The sequence below is a fragment of the Zalophus californianus genome, chromosome 8 (genome assembly GCF_009762305.2).
Source record: "Zalophus californianus isolate mZalCal1 chromosome 8, mZalCal1.pri.v2, whole genome shotgun sequence".
In the NCBI taxonomy this organism is placed as follows: domain Eukaryota; kingdom Metazoa; phylum Chordata; class Mammalia; order Carnivora; family Otariidae; genus Zalophus; species Zalophus californianus.
The window spans coordinates 129,533,976-129,556,914 of record NC_045602.1 but is presented as its reverse complement, the minus strand read 5'-3'; the positions used below and the strand labels follow the sequence as shown (position 1 = coordinate 129,556,914).

Here is a 22,939-nt window from a genome sequence, read left to right as displayed (position 1 = left end):
TTAACTGGACATTACCTAGGTAACACATCGGCGTCAGAGGGCTCCTAGGGATTTCACTCTGGGTTTCCTTCCCTAGAGAGAAGTCTGCAAGCCAAGTGCATCGGAGTACATTTCTATATCTGAAATCCAAGCTCTTCTCATCCTGATGCTTACAGCATAGGTGAAAACATATAAAACATGTACAAAGTTTTTCAAAAGTGAAAACATATAAAACAAGTACAAAGTTCTCACCAAGAATCAGTATAGTATATTGCTTAGAGCATGGACTCTCTAGCCAGACCATCTGGGTTCAAGTTCCAAATCACATAGTAAGCGTCCAATAAATGTTAGCTGTTATTTTCACTTGGAATGAAAACCAAACTTCTGGTCTACAACCTACTTGATGTGTTCCCAATCTCCATAAACCTCACCTTGTTCTACCTTCCTCAACTGTTCATAACCCACATGCCTCTTCCGTTTCTCAAACATTATAAGTTTATTTGCCTCAGGGCCTTTCCACTTGTTTTTCTCCCAGTTAGGGAGGTTCTCCCAAGTCTAACTGGCTCCTTATCACCATTTAGATTCTGGGTTTCATGTTAACCCTTCTGCAAAGAGCTTTCCTCTAATTAATCTACCCAAAATACATCCCCACCCCAATACATCAGTTTCATTTCTTTTATGACACTTAACACTAATTTGTTAATTTGTCTCCATTTACATGTAAATTCCAAAATAGGAAATCTCTTGGTCATCTTTTTTTTTTTCTTGTTCATCTTTATCCCAGAGTTTAGAATAGTAACTGGTACACTTGATGTCTGTTAAATGAAAAGGAAAAAAATATATATATATATCCAGTTAAAAATCCCATCTGAATGTAAAAAAAAACTGGCCACAATCCCCAGAGAAAACAAAATTTCAAAGAATAGAAAAATTTGGATCCTGTAACAGATACCAGTCATACTGATATTCCAACTTTTGAAAAAAAAAATCTTTCACTAATTTGAGAAAATGCCAGATTGGGCTCTGTCTCCCGATTGCAGATGTCAGGACCCAAATTCCCAGACGCTCTTGCAGGTAGGACGGAGGCATGTGACTAGGCTCTCCTACCAGACACACCTCAGAAGACTGAATCAGAAGAGCAATCGACGTAAAGCGATTCTGCTTTCTGTCCCCCGAGCAGTGGCTAAAGTTCTGAGCTTTCCGGGAGAGCAGTGAGACTATGCTAGCAGTTTCCTCTAGTGCTAGATGGGGCAGCACAGCATACAAAGTGTTCTCAGGTCACTTCTGTGCGTGGTTTGGGGCATCACTCCTGGAATTACAGCTTTAAGGCTGTCCACAAAATTCTCAGAAGCACTGTCTTACTTTAATAAGCCCCTTTCCCTCTTAAGCAGCCAGAGTCGTCTTCCGTTGCCTGTCCTATTGAGAACCAAGTTTGCAGGAACTACCGAAACTGCTTAACTTTAGGACGCCAGCCTTTAGAATAGGAAATAGTTCCCATGTCAGTCCCCTTTGTTTCTTCGTATGTATCAGAAGTGGCTTTTGCCCTGGTAGTAAGAAGCTGGAACACAAGCCAGCCATCTTTACTCTCCTCTCCTGGTCTCGGTCATTTATTTCCACAACTCCTTGGGAAAAACAGTCCAAGAAACCTGCTCCACCTTTACAAAAAAGGTTGAGGCATACCCACTCAAAACATGGGTTACAATGTTTCACAGTTAAAAGGTAAGGACTATCCTAATTTTGCATTTGATTGTTAAATAATACCATCCTTTTATGATAAAGTAAGAGTCTATATCAGAGGTTGCAAACTGAGTAATCTGACCTGCAAGGGTTTTGTCTGGTCCACAAGATGTTAAACTTAAAAAAACTGCAGCCAGAAATAAAGATTTCACATTTACATCTGTGATTTCTGAGGATTACAGACCCGCATCCCACAATCAGCTCTGAGAGTGGAGGCCCTTTTGACACAGCAAGTATTCTTAAATCGCCATGGATACCGACCAAATCTTTGCTTTTAATTCTGTATAGAAGTTACACAGACCTGCCATTTCATGAAAATGTTAATAAGTAAACATAAAAACACCTACATTTTGTACTACTGTAAAATATGGGAATAAAATACATGAAATAAAATAAAAAAGGCAAATTGAAGGGAAGAATTGGGGAGTGGTTTGGTGGGTGTCAAGGTTCAACCATGCAGGATGGAAGGTTCTGTGATCTGTTACACACCATGTGCACGTGGTTGACAATACCGTATTTTACACCTGGAAGTTACTGAGAGGGGAAATTGTGTGTGTGTGTATGTGTGTTGTGTTTCGCCACCAAATAGAATCAATGTGATCCACTGCATCAACCAAAGAGAAAAAGGCAGCATGTAACGCAGAAAAAGCACTTGATGAATTCAACAAAAACTTAGCAAACTATAAAAGGAAGGAAATTTCTTTAATCTGATAAAGGGCAGTAGCTACAGTAAAGCAATTAACAAGTAATATTGGTCAAAAGTTTTTCACCTGAGATCGTGAAGGACGTAAGAATGCTCACTATTCCACTTTAATTCAATATTGTATTTGGTGTACTTGGCCAGTAAAGCAAGAAAAAAAAAAAATAACAGATTGGATTAGGAATAAAGGGCAGGGGAGAGCAGAAGGTTGGGACTTAGGCTTGAGGATTCCAAAGCAAGCCAAACCACAGTATACAGTGTGTACAATACTGTAAGAAATTTTTTTCTTAAATCAGCAATTTATAAGAGAAACTGACAGACTACAAAGGAGGTTTCCTTTATCTTACTAAATATCTCACTCTGATACTAATTCAAATACTTAAAGTCATTTACATTTTAAACATTTCTGTAGAATATATTCTACCATTTGAAATAGAAAGAAGACCCAAACAATGTCTTAAACAATAAATTGACCTTAAGTATATCATCTATGATCAATTCAGGAAGACTAAGTTTACTACACCTTTCCAAGCATAAAAATACACGATTTAAAGTACTTTTTGATTGGGGGAGGCGGGAAAAAAAGCAGAACAGAGAAATGACCTGTCAAAACACAAAATCCTGTCACTTAACATTATAACTCACATGTTCAAGACATCTTTCAAGCGCTGAAAACACTAGATAGTTCTCAAAAACAGTATTAAAACCCATTAATAACAACAGCATCCAAGACATTACAACAAAAAAGCCCTTAATAAAAAGGAGTCCATGTATTCCGTTATTGGACAAACCCAGTCTCTCCATGCATTCCTGGGGGAAAAAATGCAAATAAATGTATCTTTTGGGTAACATGGCAATCCACATCTGCCTCCGGTCAGACTCTCCCATCCACCTCAGTACTGCGGAAATGTTCCATCGATTCTGGCAGCCCAGGCCATGAGGCCCCCCACAACATCCTGAACTGTTAAAGATTCTAACTCCTGGACTGCTGCCAAGGACTGCAGGATCTTCACGGCTTTCTGGGAGTCATTGCCAAGTTTGCAAATCACATAAACTGGGAAAGTTACCCCTTCCTGTGTGCCCTGCTTCCCTTCCCGGATTGCTTCCCCTAGGAGTTCCAGGCTCTCCGCATTCCTCCGTTCCAAATGTTGCAAAGGGATGTGTAGGGCATGGGGCAAACGACAGATGTCCACCTCCACTTGAGGCCTGACGTCCAGCAACAGGTGGGGTGAGCCTGAATCCAGAAGTCGCTTATAGTCGGTGACCGAAACTCGCTCCTCTGGGCTCAGCAACTGCAGCGAACGGCACTTCTCAATGGCTGAGGAGCCACAGAAGGCTTCGTAGTCCTGCAGGTCAGTCACAGTGGGCCGCTCGCCGCAAGCTGCACAGTCAGGCCTGCGGCTCCGAAGCTGAATACAGCGAAATTGTCCTCTGAGGGCATCAAAGATCAACAGGCTGCGACTGTAAGACGGACCCAGACCTGCGGCGATCTTCAACACTTCCAGCGCCTGCAAGCAGCCCAGGACCCCAGTTACGACACCGAGCACGCCGCCATCCGCGCAGTTGGTCACTGTCTCCGCCGGAGGTGGTTGGGGGAATATGCAGCGATAGCAAGGCCCGCCGTCATAGTGGTACACTGTGATTTGTCCCTCAAAGCGCAGGGCGCTGGCTGACACGAGAGGCCGGCCGGCTAGCACGCATGCGTCATTAACTAGGTAGCGAGTGGGCACGTTGTCAGAGCAGTCAGCCACCACGTCATAGCGGCGGATTAAGTCTAGCGCCGTGGCTGGGGTAAGCGCCTGAGCATAGGGCACGCACTCCACCGCAGAATTGAGGCGGCGCAGCGCGGCGGCGGCCGAGAAGACCTTGGCTTGGCCGGCCAGCGCCTCGCCATGTAGCACCTGGCGGGCCAAATTGCTCACTTCTACGACGTCATAGTCCACAAGGCCAAGGCGGCCGACGCCGGCCGCTGCCAGGTACTGCGCCAGTGGGCAGCCGAGCCCACCGCAGCCCACGACTAGCACGGACGCGGTGGCCAAGCGCAGCTGTCCGTGCACGCCCAGCTCAGGCAGCACTAGCTGCCGGCTATAACGCAAAATCTCATCTCGAGACAGGGCGGCCTTCGGCGGCAGGGGCGACACCGGAACCAACCTCCCTGGCTCCTGCTCCGCCAAAAGAGCCGCCGCCAGCCTCTGCTTCAGAGAACTTAGCTCTTCCTCACGCCGGGAAACTTCCGCCTGCAAGGCGAGCACCTCCTCCCTAGAAGCCATGGCGCCTCTCTCGGAAGTTGTCTTGAAAGGCATTTCCTTTTCCGGCTTAGCGTCTCCTAGCGACTGGAATAAACTAAGAAATTTTTACGGAGCATAGGAAAAAGTGATAAGTAAACATGTACTTCCTGGAGAAACCCTCAGATTCAACTTTAAAGATTCACAGTGCCTGGATATTTCCAATGGAACCACGAAGAGAGCCTTAGGTTAACTAGAACCTAACCACATAGCCTGTACCCCCTCTTCCTGAATTTGGTACGGTCCGACCCGTCCCCTTCCCGCGCGCCGCGTGACGTCATTCCGTTTCCGGCGTCTCGCGCAGTTCCGCCATGGCCTCCGAGGGAGCGAGCGGTAGTCCTCGTAGGTCTCGGCGTGAGCCGGAGGGGCGCGCCCCGCGACAGGACAAGTATTCAGTGCTTTTGCCCACCTACAACGAGCGCGAGAACCTACCTCTCATCGTATGGCTGCTGGTGAAAAGCTTCTCCGAGAGGTAGCGTGCCCGGCCGCCCTCCCTGAGGAATGAGATGAGCTGGCTTCGCCGGCCTGGGTGTCGGCAGTTGGCTGCGCGAGGCGGCCCTGCGCGGCCTCCCTTCGGCTCTTGAGGGAATCCTTGGGAAGAAGTCCACCCTTGGAGAAAGCAGAGGCGGATACTTCTGGGGTTCTGCCCGTGTCTCGGGTTCATTCCTGCCCTTGGGTTTTGTAAGACATTCCCTTATTGTACACTTCCCACCACCTCTTTCCCCCCTCCCCCCCCAGCTACCCCCCCTTTTTTTTTAAAGTAGGGTTGGGCACCATTTCACTTGGAGCGAGGTTCAAAGCTTGACCTCACTCCTACTTCTGGATGGTCAGGATGCGGCAGGAGCCGGGAGTCTAAATGAGCACGCTCACTCCCGCCCCCGTGCTGAGTGCTTATGTAAGCATGAGGTTTGACTCTGTGGGTTAGGGAGCTGCTGCTGGGCTGGGCAACTTCGTTGGTCACTAGTGGACGTTTGATGTGGTTGTTAGAAACTAGGGCTTTTAGAGGTTGAAAGTGTTATACGATATTTTTAAAATTTCGGAATATCCTGGTATCAGTACGAAGTTACTTGTTTTAGGGTTATACCAATGGGATCATGTATAGATCCCTGAAGATCTTTCCAGATCAACATACACCAACTTAGAAAATTATTATTTTTTAATTCGATAATATTCCATATGACTTATAATTTAACTAACTGGGTCATCCCAGTGAACACAGATTATTTCTAGAGCTTTCTTTGTTTTTCTTTTTTGACTTTTGCTTTATAAATGAAAACAGACTTTGTTCACCCCATATTTTCCACCATTTAGAAAAGTGTTGGACCCGTAGTGAATGCTCCTTTAGAAGAATGTTGCAACAAACACATTCATACTTTTACTAGTGTACTGGGGGTAAAGTCTTCAGGATGGAATTGCCGGGTCAACAGATGTGCTTAAAATTGACAGTTATTACCAAATTGCTCGCAAAAAAAAAAAGATTGTACCGCCTTAAGATGGGCATTATTCAGAGAGTGCTTGTTTCCCCACCAACCAGCCAACCGGGCTGTTAGTAAACTTATATTTTTGGAAATGCTAATTGGTGAAAAACATGGCTGTTTTGACTATAATTCTTTGAATGACATAACTATTATAATGTGCATGGCTCCTCACAGTTTTTTTTTTTTTAATTCATATCTTTTTCCTCTTTAGTTATCTTCTTTTGGTTTCTATAAGCACTTTCCACATGAGAGAAATTGTCATATAGTAAATCTTGTTCAGTTTGTCCTCTGAGTCTCAAATATTTTTTGCTTTAACCCGAGTGAAGTTTAAAGAAGGAAACGATTTTCTTTTCAGATGTGGTCAAATTAAAGGCAGCTTAACTGGATTCCATTAGACTACCTTACCCTCAGGTGTTCTGGGCACGTTGAAGTGAGAGAAAGTATAATTTGCTAATAAATGACTTCATTTGTTTATGAAGTATATCTCTTTCAGCATATCAACCAGAATCAACATCTTACATATTTTGGCTTGTAAAGTAGTTGCCCATAAAGCATCTCAGGGAGCTGAAGTCCTGGTATTTCCTCTTAACAGGCTAAGTTTAGCTTTCTTCCTAATTTGCCGGGCCTGACTTTTTTAAGCCTTTAACAGTGCAATGTGTTTTCTGGTTGATTTCCTTATATTTGTTTTTAGTATGGACAAAGAGGAAACAGTGTTGTGGGAGTTTTGCTGTGCTTTCCTTTACTTTCTGCTTCTTAAGTTTCCAATAAAATTATTAAAAAAAAAATCTAAAACGAGTTGGGGGAAAACATAGTGATAACATATACAACCAAGTATTGTGTTCGCTTGTTCTTAGAATAGAAACTGTAACATAAAGTTAATGGAGAACCAATAGAGAGATGTTCATTTTGAAGCACGTTGAAATCTTATGTATTTCTCTGCTTTTTGTATGTAATAGTGTGAGGTAATGGGTACAACTATTTGAAATGGTGTTAAGAGAGTATGTCACCATTTTAAAGAGGTTTTTTAAAGGATGAAATGAAATCTAATTTGTTCCTTGTGTTATTTCAATCTATTTGGAATTTAAAAGAATATTCACTCAGCAATTCAGTCAACTTGAGAGATCTTTTAAATGTACTTTTGAAGTATTTTTTATAACCAAGATTGATATTAAGGTCCTATAATTCTATTTCCAAATAGAATTCCAAATTGTACAGCAAGGTAAATAAAATTTTATGATATTCGTATCATATATAATACACAGTTGCTATGATTTTTTAAATTCGAGTATGTTTTCTGTGTGAGAATTTTTTAACATCTCCGGACTTCATTACAGCATTTTTCAGCAACACGCTGAGTTTGGAGATGAAGTACTAAATGACATTTATTTCATTTGGTAATTGAAGTTTTCCTTAGTGATTAATATGACAATAAATTCCCACTTATACTGAGGAGGAATTAGTAATTTTAAAATTATTTTTTTATTTTGAGAATACAGTCTCCAAACAATACAAACTTTCATTTTGTTTTTTATTTTAGTGGAATCAATTATGAAATTATAATCATAGATGATGGAAGCCCAGATGGAACAAGGGATGTTGCTGAACAGTTGGAGAAGATCTATGGGTCAGACAAAATTGTAAGTCATGTGAACATTTTTCTATCATATCACTTGTGTTTGTTTAGGGAAAAGATGAGAAATGACAATGCTTAAATTCAGTCTATTTTCTGGAAACTGAAATGATAGAAAGCATCTTATACACTTGGGATTCAGGTGCATTTTCATTGTGCTTGAAGTTATACATGACTTTGATATGTTGGATCAGTAGTACTTGTACAGCAAGGGGCACCTGGGTGGCTCAGTTGGTTAAGCGTCTGCCTTCAGCTCAGGTCATGATCCCAGGGTCTTGGGCTTGAGCCCCACATCGGGCTCCTTGCTCAGTAGGAAGCCTGCTTCTCCCTCTCCCTCTGCCTGCTGCTTCCCCTGCTTGTGCTCTCTGTCAAGTAAATAAATTAAAATCTTAAAAAAAAAAAAAGGTTATTGTACAGCAAAACAGCTTTTACATAAACTGTTTTTACAACTTTCTCTGCAGATAAGTTCTCTTGAAGGGCGAAATTAAAGCATACTGAATTGACAAGGAATATTACAGAAGTAGATTGCAATTAATAATGTGTGTCTTGATCTTTCTGCCTCCCTTTTTTGCAACTATAAAACCTTGTAGCGGGGGAGGGTGATTGTTTCCATGGAAATTTGGCATCTTTTTATTTTTCAGAGTACTTAGCATCTCCTTACCTGTAAAGCAGTCTTAATGGGAGTAGATTGACTTTCCAAGTCTTAAATTTTCCCACGTACTTTGAAGTGTGTTGTTTTTCTACTGGAGAAACTTAGATGTAGAATTCATTTTATAATGACTTTATAATTTTTGTTTTTGATCACTGGTTTATTTTTATAATGGTTTGTATTTGCAAATGTTTGAATATACTCGTGAGCTCAACTTTAGATAATTCTTGGGCCAAAAGCATGCAGTTAAGTCCAGATTTAATTAGAAAACACATTCTAGGCATTGGGTATTTTATAATATGTATAGACTAGAGTTTCTCAGTCTTGGCACTGTTGACATTTGGGACCTAATAATTCTTTGTGGGGGTGGGGGGGTGTTGCCCGGGCGGCGGCTGCATCCTGTATGTTAGAGCACATTTAGCATCATCCCTGGACTCTTACCCACTAGATGCCATTTGCAGCCCCTCTCCCCAGGGTGGCAACCAAAAATGTCTGTGGGTATCATCAAATCACTCCTTAGGGGCAAAATTGTCCTCTTCTCCCAAAAGAGAACCATCGTTATAGACATAAATGAAAGAAGTCTCTTGGAGAACCTTTATTGATACTTGCATTTTAAGAAAAGGTAATTAAGCATTATAAAAAAAAACTGTCACCGGGTACACATATTCTTGATTAATCCTGATAATGAAATAATTCCTATTCAGTTGAAGGAGATAGTGGTCAATAGGAAGAGTTTAAGGGAAACGTGTTACTCTTATACACATGGTAAATCTTTTCTCTGCTAGTTATTCTTTCCGTATCACACATGGGCAACTCAAGGATTACACCTCCAATCCTCTGAATATCTCCTGATATACAGGAGGAGATTAAAAATTGACAGATTTTCAACCTGCTAGCAGTGACTTCTGATGATGTCGGGTTCATTTTTTTAGCCACCAGTTCCCCAGTTTTTCTTTTAGAGGTTGTGAGCCAAGGCACTGACATTTGTTATTATATAGAATACTCTGACTTAGGTGTTATTTAATCTGGGGACATCAACCTGACAATATTTTGAACACTTCTGTCATGGACTCCATTCAGCCTTGAGGTGTAATTGATTGATCGATCTTAGGCTATGTCTACTAAATTGACCTTTTCAAATTCTAAAACAACGTGGCCCTCAAAAAGTTCCATTTTTCCCATCAACCCAATAAAATTCAGAATAATGAGAAAAAAATTATATTCACCGTTACGATTTTCCCGTACAATTAGCCTTTCTTAGCTGAAGACTTATTTTTATCTTCATTCTTCTTTCAACTTGTTGGATTTGAGAGTATGATAAAAACAGGTCCACTTAAATATTATGGATCCTAGGCTTCCTAAAATGTCATCAAGATTTTCTGTGACAAAAATTTTTTATAAAATAAGTTTTTTGTCAAAACAGATTATAGCATTACAGGAAGTAGCTCATAAACAGTGTGGTAAGTGTTCTTCAGAGTGTGTTTGCGCACACTTTGTGTGAGTTCCCGCCGGCTCTCCTGTTGGCTGTGAGACGAGCTCTGTCGTGCCCTTCACTGCTTTCTGCCATCCTTACTGACGTGAGGCCTCAAAAACGGGAGGGGGTGGAACTAAGGATTTGAAAGTAAAACAGTGCAACAATGGGTACTTTTTATTGCATAAGAAATTAAAAACTACATTCTTGTTAGAAAATGAAAAAGTTGCTGATAAAACTGAAGTTGCCTTTGATGAGCATTTCGTGGTCCACCTCCTAATCTCTTCTCCAGGGGACACCCCAGTCAGCAGCTTGGTGTGGGTTGCCTGAGACCTTTGTGCATGTATGTGTATGTGTCTACGTTTGTTAGAACTAGGCAATATGGTGTTTTTTGTTTTTAAACATAAATGCAATCTTTCTGTATCATTCTGTTGATTTTTAACTGTAGCTGAAAGATCTTTTATCCCTAAATTATCTTTCTTTTAACTGTTCCATAGTACTCTATTATATGCAGCATGATTTATACTTTATAAAAACTTGAGAAAAAAATATTTTTCCAACTGAAACAGGTTTATAGAAAATCTAAGGTGAACTTTAAAGGATTTGTTTTTTCAGGCCAGATACGAGGTCAGTATTTTGCCAGTAATCATCAGTCACAAAAATAAAACCTGATACATCTTGTTTGATTTTGTTCAGTGAATTATAGTTACTATACATGATTGTCTAGTTCTTTTGTATATAAGAGCTCATTGAGCAGGAATGTATTTTATCTTTGTTCCTCCCCAAGACCTATAGCAGTTTGCATGAAGTTTAAAAATTGAACTGAAAATACTTTGTTTAGAGATTTGCAGTCTGAGGTGGCCTGCCTATACACTGGCAAATGCAGAAGGGGATAAAATGGGCTCGGTAGTGAGTCTGTTTGAGCCCCGTACCTCAGAAACTTAGAGTCCAAATCCTGGCATTCTACTTTTTCAAAAATTTCCAGACAAAAGAAAAAAGCTAAACAAGAAGTCAAGGTTTATATACGAAGCAAAAAAAAAAAAAAAAAAAAGTAGAAAAACTAAGTGATTGACAAAAAGTAAGAAAAGAAAAAATTTAATTTTCTTGTTAGGCATATAACCCTAAAGTCATGTCATTGGGCCAGTAGAGAATGTAATGAGGTCTTCCAAGCATAAAGTCAGGATACGTTGATGGAGTGATGTCAGCATTTAAAATCAACCAAGGAATCTAGAGAAAAAAGTGTGCATACCCTTTCAGCCAGTGATTCCACTTTTGGGATGCTGCTTACAGAAATGACAGGACCCCTACAAAAGGATATATGTACAAGTATCTTTATTGTAGCAATATTTGTAATGGCAAATACCTGGAACCAACCTGAATGCCTTAACTAATGAATGACCATATATTGTCTGACTTGTAACCGTAGCCTGTATTATTTTTGTAACTAAAAAAAATAAAGGGGGGAATCAAGAACATAAATAAATAATAAAATCACAAAAGAGATTGAGAAAACAGACGTGGCTATCAAATACTCAAAGTATAAGATGAGTGAGTTAAATCCTTGATTTTCTTAGGAGAAGGAATCAACAGATATTGTTCAAAATGGTAAATCAAGTAAGAGAGGTAACATTGTTTACGTGCTGTTTTCTGGTGGATAGCACCAGAAAAAAAATGTTTAAAATTTGACCTGCAGGGTTGGGGTAAAAGAATGTTGTTTTTCCAACCTGTTAAACCATTTGATTTGTTACTAAACACTTTTTTACTTTGGCAATAAATGTTAAACATACTCTGCTGTAAGTTCTAATAAATGCAGCTGTATTTCTGTTAAAAGGAGTAGACAGCTATAAGAAATTTTTTATTAATGGGATTATTTTTGTATTTGTGTTAAAATGCTTTTTTTATTCTTGCAGCTTCTAAGACCACGGGAGAAAAAGTTAGGCCTAGGTAAGTAGAAACTCTCACCCCTCATACTTACTTCTTGCACTGGTAAGATTACCCTGTGTGTATTTTCCTAATTTGGAACAAGGCCAAAATACAGTGACCACCTGTGATGGTTTTTAATGATTTTAATGACATGTATATGGTTTAACCTGAGTTGCCTGTATCAGTCAAGGTCCACCTGGGAAAACAGAAACCACTGTCAGTCTTTCAATATAGGGAATTTAATACAAAGAATCTGGTTACACGGATGAAGAAATGCTGAGAAGCCAAATGGAATGGAACAGTGAGGCTACTCAAATTAGTAGTAGCTAGAGGTTGCTACCACCCCTAGAATGGAGCAACAATAGGAGGAGATGGTGTTTTTGGAGCCCAGGAACCCAGGCTATTTAGAAGGGGCTAGAATGATGGAGTGGGGGATACCTGGCAGGAGCTAGAGCTGTCAAGGATACCCAGTCAGTGCTGGGAGGCAGAGTAAGAAGGGGGACACATATACTTTTCCTTTTCTCTCTCCTGGAAACTGTCCCTCCTGCCTCCCAAAGCCATCTGACAACCAGTTGAGGAGAGCACCTGGGAACTATAGTTCCATGCAATGTAGAACAGAGGCAGGGCCAGAGAAGGGATCTAAGGGCAAGTGTTTTGGAAAACCAGCACGCTGCGTTAGCTGTAACTCTTTGAACATTTCTTTATAAGTAATGGCAAAATGTAAAAAGTTATTTATTTTTAAAAAAGAAAACTTTTCTAGCTTTTAAACATAGGGGGTTATAGAAAATCTCAGATGAACTACGCCTGCAGCAGAGGGAATGGAGGGAAGTCATTCTGAGATGAGTATCTCAGTGCCTTTATTTCTGATGCTGGTTACAGTTGCTTATGTTGAGAAGTGCTATAATTTTACTGAAAAATTGAGCCAGCATGGAGGAAACACGGTTCTTAAAAATTGAGTATTTGCTGTCTTGAAGATCATCAGTTCTCGGGCATCATCAAGTGTTCTGAATATCTGAACCCAGAAGTTCTTTGGGATTGAAATAATCTGGAAACTGCCATGAAAGCAACCAGGAATTCCTGACCAGTCAGTGGAAATCCAAAAAGCTGTGATCCTCACTTTTTAGCAAAAGAAGTTAGAAGAGTTCAGCCTTGCTAATAAGACTATGGGGTTTGGAACTAGGGAACTTTTAGGTATGAAAGTGTCTAAGTAATTGCCGGCTGTGCCTTTAACCCCAAATACCAGACCCATCTAGTGTACTAGGCTTACAGTGTTGACTGCACTCAGCATTGTGGAAATGGGCTGGGAGTGATGGGAAGAACAGAAGCAGGGAAACACTTTTAGGTAGAGAGGTGAGCATCAGAGGGTGGTGCCTGGGACTAAGGTGAAGTTGCAGAAGAAAGAATGGAATGGAGAGATGTTTTTGATTGAGAATAAATAGAATTTAATTATAGGTTAGTATCACCTTTCCGGGACTGATGTATGCTTTTCAGATGCTTAATTTCTTCCTTGTTCATGTGTATATTTAAGCATTTCTGATGGCTTTCTTTAATGGATATATTTTCATTGTTAGGAACTGCATATATTCACGGAATGAAACATGCCACAGGAAACTACATAATTATTATGGATGCTGATCTCTCACACCATGTGAGTGGTATCATTCTTTGTTAGCTATTCATGATAGTCTAAGCCTGTTTTACTGACTTAATGTTTATTTTTTCTAAATTTCAGCCAAAATTTATTCCTGAATTCATTAGGTAGGTATTTTTAATATTTGAAAGAATTATTCAAATCATTTATCCTATGTTAATTTTAGACTTATTTTAATTAAAAATGCACATGCTATTTTAAGTTTGCTGTCAGAAATGAAACCAAAATAACAGATCTGAGGCTCGTGACTGTAGATCTGTGGCTAAATGATACATTTTAGGGACTAATCAAAGATAATTACTCCTTTATTATCTAAATTCTCCCAGACTACAGGAAAAGATGGAAGGTGACTTCCCTGTTAAATGGAATTAAGCTCTGCATCATAAGGGTAAAACACCATGAAACAAATAGGGTTTATTCCAAGAATGCCAGAATGATTCATCATCAGGAATTCATCCACATAATTTATCACATTAGCAAAGAAAGCAGCATGATTAAGTGTATAGATGCTAAAAGGTATTTGATAAACTGTACTAGCCACTTCTAATAAAACTTGGAAGTGGAAATAAAAGGAAACCACTTAAACTTGATAAAGACAACCCAGTCCTAACACAAAAATCTTACTAAATGGTGAAATGTTGAATCATTAATAAACGCATCAAGGTAGGAATACCAGCTGTCGTTATATGTGGACGTTTTAAGTGATGTAAGAACAAGAATTTAGTATGGATATTGAGTAAGAATACAAAATGGTATTTATTTGCAGGCAATGTAGTTGTATTTTTAGAAAATCCAAGACAACACGAAACCTCTCAGGATAAGAATTTGGAAACTGTTAATGTAAGCTCAGTATACTAAAACAAAATTAAGTAATGTTACTCTCCTGTTTCAATCACTTCAGCGAGTTCTTGTTAACAGATGGGAAGAAACTCTTTTCCTTGCCCCTCAAACCGCTATTTGATCTGGCCCCTGCCTCCCTTTCTGAGCTCATCTTGTGCCTCTTCCCTCCATTCCCTCTGCTGCAGGCGTGCTCCTTCTATTTCTGTGTCACACGGAGCGCTGTGTTCTTTGCTTAAAGTGCTCTTTTCCTGCTCCTTAATAGCCAGCTACTTCTCATCCTTTGATCTCTGCAACAAAGTCACCTCAGCGATACCTTCTCTGCTTGTATATCTAATTCCCAAGAGCCCTTTGACCTGAGAAGGAAATGGAACCAGGGGAATAGAAAATGGGTGAAAGATACAAACGGGCCATATGTAGAAGAAAGACCAATGGCTCATAAGCCCGAAGGAGGACACCCTGGGGGGTGTTGTCAGGGAAACACGAAGTGAAATAACTGTGGCAGTATTTTATTACCCATTAGTTTGTCGTAATTACAAACTTAAAGAGCAACACATCTAGCACCAATAAGATGGCGGGAAGTGGACACACACAAATCTAGCTGGAGGAAGTGTGAGTTGCTACAACCTTTTTGGAAAGTAATTTCTGGTGATACCTGTTCAAAATACTTGTAAGCTTTGTTTTAGCAGTTCTCTTATGTTCCACTCTGGGTTGTCTAAGCACCAGGGTGTAAGTTTATGAGAACGTTGCCACACTATTCATTGTGGTTGTGTTGTTGGGGGTGGGGAGACCCACCATGAAAACATCCATGCAAGTATACAGGTCCAGTGTTCCATGGGATATTTAGAAGGGGAAATTCTCTGTTGACCTCCAGGGGTGTCATGATTCCATTATGTATATTGTTAACTGACAAAAGGCAAGTTGCAGAATATATTTTTTTGGGTTCCAATTTTGTTAAAGCAACCAGAATCCCTGGGGTTATGTGTGTCTTTATTTTTCTGCAAAGAGAAAGGTCTGGAGGGTTACCAGGCTGTTTTAGCACTGTTTACTTATTAGTAGGGCCAAGAACAGAATGGAGGGGAATTACATTTTAGGACGGTTTCACATGGTGCAATCAGCAAATACTACTATTTTTTAGCTTTAGAAATTAATAAAGGAAAAATACCAGGTTTGCAAATCTTAACGTTGAAAGATTTCTGAGTGGTATCGTTCATTTGTTTTCTTGGCATTGTTTTTCCTATGCAAATCTGAAAAGTTCTTTTTGTGTAGCTCATGAAAATAACTATTGAAAGCTCAATAGCTTTTTCTAATTGACAGCTAATTTATTTTTTTCTGCAGGAAACAGAAGGAGGGTAATTTTGACATTGTCTCTGGAACTCGCTACAAAGGAAATGGAGGTGTATATGGCTGGGATTTGAAAAGAAAAATAATCAGGTATATACATGTGCTGCAATTTATCTAGTTTTTATTATAACTAGGAATATGTTTATGATGGGTATTTAGATTACATTATCATGCTGCCTTGGGATTTCTGGGATTAGATTGTTAACTTCCAATATGTACTCACAGATAGGTCCTTGTGTACAATTTTTCCTATGATCAAAGTATTTTGGATATTTTTCACTAAGGAAAAATCAGCATAAACCTTTGAAGAAGTGGTCTAATTCAGCAAAATTTATTCTGTATTGGGACTGAGTAGTGTGTGTACACACACACACACACACACACCAAGTCCACACACACACACACACACACACACACACACACACACCCACCAAGTCCATAATCTAGGGATGGGGAAGGAGAATCCATTTCTTGATGGGAAGTACGTACACACACAGCAAGCCCATAATCTAGGGATGGGGAAGGAGAATCCACTTCTTGATGGGAAGACCCACAAAGAATTTCTGACCATATTTAATCTATATCACCTTTTTCTGGTGGTTGAGAAGATGAGATCTTTAAGGGATCTATGTAGCTTACTACTTAATATATGATAGCATACCTTTATATATATTCTTAATAATATTAGTGTTTTTTATTACCCTTTTCATTCCTGTTGAAGATTCTGTTAAGTTAATCACAGTTCTGTCTCTTAACTGTGGAACCTTGGGCAAGTCATTTAAGACCTGTAAGAGCCTCAATCTTCAGTGAAATGAAGGGGTTGGATAAAACAGTGGTTTTTAATTCTGCTGAATATTGGAATCATGTAAAGAGAAAACCATACATTACTGTTCCCTATCATTTTCCCTTTCTTTGTGTGTGCGCGCGCACACACTGTAGACCATGCGAATGGATCTCCACGGGTGGGGCAAAAACCAGTATTTTTCACAGGTTCTCCAAATGATTCTATTGTGCAGCCAGTGTTGAGAACAAGTGAGTGATCTCTCAGGCCCTCTGAATTTGGTCATCACAGCTCTTATTTTAAAATTAGGGAGTCCCAATCAGAGACCTTTTACAACTTTTAGTTGGATCATTAAGTTGTATTGAGTTGTGTGTGTCATTAGTTGTTAATGTCTGCACTGATTCAGAGTATATATATACTCCTGAGAAAGATTACGTAATCACTTGCCCACGGACTCATTTGTATGAACTAGAATTTCAGTCCAAGCCCATCTGCCTCTTGCTGCATTTTAATTTAAAAACCCCAATTTAGGGCGCCTGGGTGGCTCAGTTTGGTTAGGCGACTGCCTTTGTCTCAGGTCATGATCCTGGAGTCCCAGGATCGAGTCCTGCATCAGGCTCCCTGCTCAGCGGGAAGCCTGCTTCTCCCTCTGACTCTACCCCCTCTTGTGCGCACACACGCACGCGGTCTCTCTCTCTCTCAAATAAATAAAATAAAATCTTTAAAAAAAAAAAACCCAATTTAGAAATATATTCACTTGATTAGAGGTACAAATAATATACGTATACATACACGTATATACATACATGCTCACTTTCCTTTTGATTAAACCCATTTTGAGAGGTAAACTGTGTCCTAGAATTACTTTGTTATTGGAAGCAATTTGAAAGGGAAAATGTTTTTGTTAGCTATTATCTCAGCTATATCCCTAACCATGTTTAATCATATAAAAATAATCTTTCTTAGGGAGGGCCTTGGTAGTTACCTTGGTTTAGGAGAGAAACTGTTCTTTCCAGTCTGCCCCAGAAAACTTTTTTTTCTGAATCGGAGCCCACTAAAATAGCTGCAATACAAAAGTCACTTTTTCCATGGGCACTTCAGATCTTTTTGAAATGTTTAATCGTAGCTATTAGTAATAGCTTGAAATTGATACTTAGTTGTGTTTGAAGCACATACCCTGTCATTGTTACGGACTGGATGTCTCTGCTAAAATTGATGTGTTAAAATACCTTACCCTCAAAGTGTTGGTATTTGGAGGTGGGGCCTTTGGGAGGTAATTAAATTTAGTGACCATGGGGCACTTACGGTGGGATTAGTGCCCTTTCCAGAAGAGACCCAGAGAGCTTGGCTTCTGTTGCCCTCCTCCCCTGTGAGAGCACACAGCAGGAAGGCAGCCCTCTGTAAGCCAGGAAGAGGGTTCTCACCAGGAACTAAGTCTGCTGTACCTTGATCTTGGACTTCCCAGCCTTCAGAACTGGGAGAAATAAGTATCTGTTGTTTAAGCCACATAGTCTGTGGTGTTTCGTTATAGCGGCCCAAGTAGATTGAAACAGTTTTGGAATGAACCTTTTGTTCAATTTCCAGAGATTGCCAAAAACCAAAACCCTTGCCCGCTTGCATACATTCTTTTTTTAAAAAGTGCCATTTTTATGCAGACTGACCTGTTGCCTAATTGGAACCTGTGATCCCTTGTGATTATTAGAACCTGAAAAGGAAACTCCAAATCCCTGATCCCTTTTGCTGTCTGAGAGATGTTCATAATTCTAAATGAGGACTGGTGGCAAATACGCAAGTTGAATTAAAAATCCGTTAGCCTTTCTTACCTAAAGCTTAGAAGAATGATTGTTTTATAGGTCCCCTCTAAATGTCACATTCGAAGAATAAAAGACCCCATTTCCTCAAAAATGAGAATATTAGATCTTTTACTGACTAAAATTTCTGTAAAATTGACATTTTTGTGAAATAGTGTTGCATTTATGAAATTAGTGTAACAGTTTGAGCACTCTGATCTGGGATGTGTTTCTCTTGTTTAGAAAATGTATTATATAAAGAAAATCTAATTGTTTTATTTAAACAGCCGCGGGGCCAATTTTATAACTCAGATTTTGCTCAGACCAGGAGCATCTGATTTAACAGGAAGTTTCAGGTACAGTAAAAACTGTAATTTTATATTTTCTATTATTTACAACTTCTTGCCTAAATTTCTTGGTATACAATGGCTTATTTTTAAGAAATGCTTTTTAGTTCTACCCCTTTTTTGTTCCGGAACACACAAAGATAGACTGAAGTTCTTTAGAAGTTGCTAATGAGGCTTGAGCATCTTCTTAAGGAAAAATGTACTTTCTAAAGAGCATCAAAGGTAGGGCTTAGGTTAGTTTGCTTGTTAACATTCACATTGGTGCTCAGCCCCTAGGGGGGGCCTCAGGGGGCCAAGGTGGCTGCTCACTTCTTATTCAGAACATTGCTATCACTGGTAATAGGCTCCAAAGAACAGCACCTCTTCCAGCAATTTTCTGCAATTCATATGAATATTTATAGCACTGTCCACAGAAGAGCTTAAAATAGTTAATGTTTAGGTTGTTTTCAGTTGCCTTGATCTCCATGTTTTTAATTAAAAAAAAAATTCTTGTTTAATTGGAACAAAGCCTCCTTCAGGTTGGGGGAAGGGTAATTTTTGTTTGTTTTGGGGGTGTGGGTTATTTTTAATTTTAGACTTGGCCGTAGAAGATGAACTGTTTTGTATAACCATGCCAAATGACTAAAGACTGCCACATTTTTTTTAATCTCTGAAACTATAAGATGCCTGTTCATCTACTTTAAGGTCCAAACTTCATGCATTAGTTGATAATTTACATTAGTTGGTATTTGCTTTTTTCCATTAAATAATGTTAATTCTTTGGTCTTTTGTTAGATTGACACACAAGGTTAAGACAGGAACCTAGGCATTGCAGGATTGAGGCAGTCCTGGTAGGCTACAAGCTATCACCAATTGAGGTCACAGTTAGACACCTGTAATGGGCAGATGTGCAGGCCAAACACGGAGCACATCAGATTTATAAAGTAAGAGAGAGGAGCTGGGAAGTCGCTTTCTTCAGGAGCTCCCTGTTAAGTCTCCTAAAGGGACTTCGTTTATCTCAGGAAATTTACTTAGTACATCTTGGGAAATAGAAACTGCTCAGACATTTATGAGGAAGCACCTGTTAATTACTGGGTTTGCTCTTGTCATCTACTGTATATTGTTGATTATTCATCATCTATCAACTCTATTGTTGCAGCATTTGGAACGGTTTCTCTTCGTTCAACTTTAAAAATAAATTTTAAGAAAATTTAAAAACTTAAAACAGTGGGTGGTTCTACTTCAAATGATTCACTTTACCCTATTACAATTTCTGGTAGTATAGTAGGAAACTAATTCCCTGAAAGATACTAAGAATTCATTTTCAAAATTATTCTAAATTATTCACCAAATATTTCATGACCTGGATCCAGTTCAGGACAGATGTATCATAATCATAAGCTGTGACAGTTTTTCTGCATGCAAATGTGTAGTGAAAATTTTAGGTTTTATAAATACCAGTGAACTTTCAAAAGGTCAGGATACATACAGGCAAGTGTATTTACCTAGGTGTTCATATATATTTTAATTTCTCACAGGTTATACCGAAAAGAAGTTCTACAGAAATTAATAGAAAAATGTGTTTCTAAAGGCTATGTGTTCCAGATGGAGATGATTGTTCGGGCACGACAGCTGAATTATACTATTGGCGAGGTAGGCAAACTGATGGTAAATAGAATGTTGTATTCCCCATAAAGAAACAGTAGGTTTAGACTTTTTATGATAAAAAGTTTAACTTGCACAACTACTAAATAAATGTGGGAGGTTTCTAGTTAGAATGTCCATACACTAAAGGGTGAAAATTCACTTTCAAATTAACTGCATTTGACCTACCAGGATTTAAAACATTAATAGAAGGCAGTATTCCCTTTTTTTAAAAGATTTTTATTTATTTATTAGAATGAGAGGGGGGAGGGTCAGGGAGAAGCAGACACCCCACCGAGCAGGGAGCCCAATGTGGGACTCATTCCTGGGACTCCAGGATCATGACCTGAGCCAAAGGCAGTCACTTAACCAACTGAGCCACCCAGGCGCCCAGCAGTATTCCCTTTTAAAGAATTAAAAGGTACTGGTACCTTCTGCATCTTGCCCTTTCTTCTGACCACTCAGCACTGTGGGATGAGTGTGTTTGCTCCCTTTCCTCTTGCCATAACCAAGAGCCACTCTAGTGATGAATCCATTTGCCATTTTGTATGAGTAAATGAAGAAGACAGGAGTTATGGGGGCGGAAGTGGTCAGTAATATTTACAGCTAGCTGTTGAGCTCTTAGGAAAGGCTTTCTCTAACACTAATGTTCTTATAGCAAGAAAATAACTAGAATGCCACGTCTGCTGTGGAAGTGTCAAGATTTTTAACTTAACACTAAAACAGAGTAACAGATAAATTTAATGGACTACTGAAAAAATTCAGTGAAAGGACATTTTACTTTGGAGTATAATTTTTTTTCTTGAAATAAGAGGTTGAAACTTTGGTCAACAGCTTAATTCAGGGTCATTGCTTTTCAAATGGTTGTAGATTTGGTTCATATGACCTGTATTTGGGTAGTGAAATGTTTAATTTTAGAGATTTGGAGGTACAGTTGCTATAAGAATCACCTAACTTCTGAACTTACTTGAAGGACTATCATAATACAAATCTTGTTTGTACTGTATTGTATGCTTGCTATGCTTCCTTTCTAATATTTTTGAAGACTGACAACGTATATTTTTTTAACCAGGTTCCAATATCATTTGTGGATCGTGTTTATGGTGAATCCAAGTTGGGAGGAAATGAAATAGTCTCTTTCTTGAAAGGATTATTGACTCTCTTTGCTACTACATAAAAGAAAGTTGTTCATTATACTTATGTTGATTTCATTTAAACATAAAAGAAGCCCGGTTGCTGATTTTTATAAAATGTACTCTTAGAGCATAAATCATAAGGTAAGGTAAATTTCATACAAATCTTTTTTCTGAGGAAACTCCATTTTATATGTCAAATTAAATTAGAAAAATGAGCAGTGTTCTCAATTTCCATTTGATTTTGCTGTATTAAGACTTGTAAATAAATGTATTTGGGTTTTGTTTTTGTTTTTTTTTCTTTCAGAAAATATTGCTGCTTTCATTAGAGTATATGAGTGCAGAATTTCTTAACGTGGGAAAGATTTTGAAGTATATAAAGAACTGGATTCATAGCTCTTTGTAATAGATGTCAGAAGTAAGAATAATGTTAATTATATTCATGAAATATATATGCCTGTTTCCGTATGAATGAAGAAGTAGACACCTCTGCCCCTTCTTTAAAAATGTATCTCAAATTTCTTAAACTAGATAAAACAGTATGTTTAGATCACGAATTTAAAGTTGGGCTGTTTGTAGCTCTTGAATTGATGAAGCATTTCATCTGTCAAAGCAAGTCTATTTAAAAATACATACTGAATTGGAAACTTGACATCCATTGATTGCATAGCTACTTTTTTTTCTATCCTGAGCAATAACTGCTATCAGTAAGAAAAAATACTGATGACATTAAGGCATCAATATTTTGATGACTTCAGGATTTAGCTGCTATAGTAATTTGTAAACATCTTACTACTAAGCTGTAAGTGTTCTGCTGGTTAAAATGCACATTAAAGCCAGCACAAATATTGTTTACCTACCTTCTCTAACCTAAGTGTTTCAAAAAAAAGATAAATTTCTAACTGTAGCATAGCTTATGAAACACATGGTATCTTTTGAATTTGGGGGAAGGCGTTACTTTGAGCAAATAAGCTTAAGATCAAGTTGACTGTCCTTTGCAAGTAAAAGGAAGAGACATCTCTAAGTTATTTAATAAGCATATTTATTGAACAGTATTCCTAATTATATTTTCCTGGCTTAATTTGGCTGCTAAAGAAATTTAAAATCTGATTTTTCCATTGCATTTCTGACAGATCCTACCAGAAATAAATACCAGACTATAAAACCTTTGGTGTCATTTTGAACATCACCTACTCCCATAGTTGAATCCATAGGACACGTTCCAGTAAAGGCCTCTACTATTCTGTTTCCCTTTTACACAGAGCTGTGTAGCCAGCCAGCACACCATGGACCCACCTTCTTGGGGGAAATGACTTCTTTCATCATTAATAATAACTAGAAAATTCATCACTATCTAATATAGAATTACTTAATGTAATAGAAATACAGTACTCTTGTTGTTGTTGAGTGTTTAGATTCCCTCCTTCTTCATCTAAACCCAAAGTTTTTATTGTCAAGTATGTGGAGCAGAGATTAAGTAACTCCCTCAGAGAACTCACTAAGTATTGCCTTCTTCAGACCTCACTAGAGTAGATAGTGATCTTTTGCCTTTTTAATCTTTTTGGTTCTTAATCCCATAGT

At 38.9% G+C, this 22,939-nt stretch overlaps 3 protein-coding genes across 3 annotated transcripts in view; 2 read left to right on the top strand and 1 right to left on the bottom strand.

Annotated features, from left to right (window-relative positions):
• Positions 1–1,994: 1,994 nt before the first annotated feature.
• MOCS3 (molybdenum cofactor synthesis 3) lies at positions 1,995–4,831 on the bottom strand. Its single transcript, XM_027622182.1, has one exon. The coding sequence runs from the start codon at positions 4,717–4,719 to the stop codon at positions 3,310–3,312; it is 1,410 nt and encodes a 469-aa protein (XP_027477983.1). The 5' UTR covers positions 4,720–4,831; the 3' UTR covers positions 1,995–3,309.
• A 147-nt stretch (positions 4,832–4,978) lies between these two features.
• On the top strand, positions 4,979–21,502 carry DPM1 (dolichyl-phosphate mannosyltransferase subunit 1, catalytic). Its single transcript, XM_027622183.1, has 9 exons — positions 4,979–5,173; positions 7,717–7,816; positions 11,840–11,873; positions 13,424–13,500; positions 13,585–13,610; positions 15,679–15,774; positions 18,543–18,611; positions 20,120–20,234; positions 21,298–21,502. The coding sequence occupies exons 1-9, from the start codon at positions 5,013–5,015 to the stop codon at positions 21,400–21,402; spliced, it is 783 nt and encodes a 260-aa protein (XP_027477984.1). The 5' UTR covers positions 4,979–5,012; the 3' UTR covers positions 21,403–21,502.
• Positions 21,372–22,939, top strand: part of LOC113937620 (activity dependent neuroprotector homeobox) — a 33,981-nt gene continuing 32,413 nt past the window's right edge. The window contains exon 1 of the mRNA XM_027622179.1: positions 21,372–21,502. The gene's annotated coding sequence lies outside the window, so the exon portion shown is untranslated. The remainder of the gene's footprint in view (positions 21,503–22,939) is intronic.

Bases quoted from the DNA above. Each gene is read 5' to 3' on its own strand.
- DPM1 (XM_027622183.1), top strand. From the start codon at position 5,013: ATGGCCTCCGAGGGAGCGAGCGGTAGTCCTCGTAGGTCTCGGCGTGAG. The intron at 5,174-7,716 runs GTAGCGTGCCCG...TTTTTATTTTAG, and splicing joins GTGAAAAGCTTCTCCGAGAG to TGGAATCAATTATGAAATTA. The intron at 18,612-20,119 runs GTACAGTAAAAA...AATTTCTCACAG, and splicing joins GATTTAACAGGAAGTTTCAG to GTTATACCGAAAAGAAGTTC.
- MOCS3 (XM_027622182.1), bottom strand. From the start codon at position 4,719: ATGCCTTTCAAGACAACTTCCGAGAGAGGCGCCATGGCTTCTAGGGAG.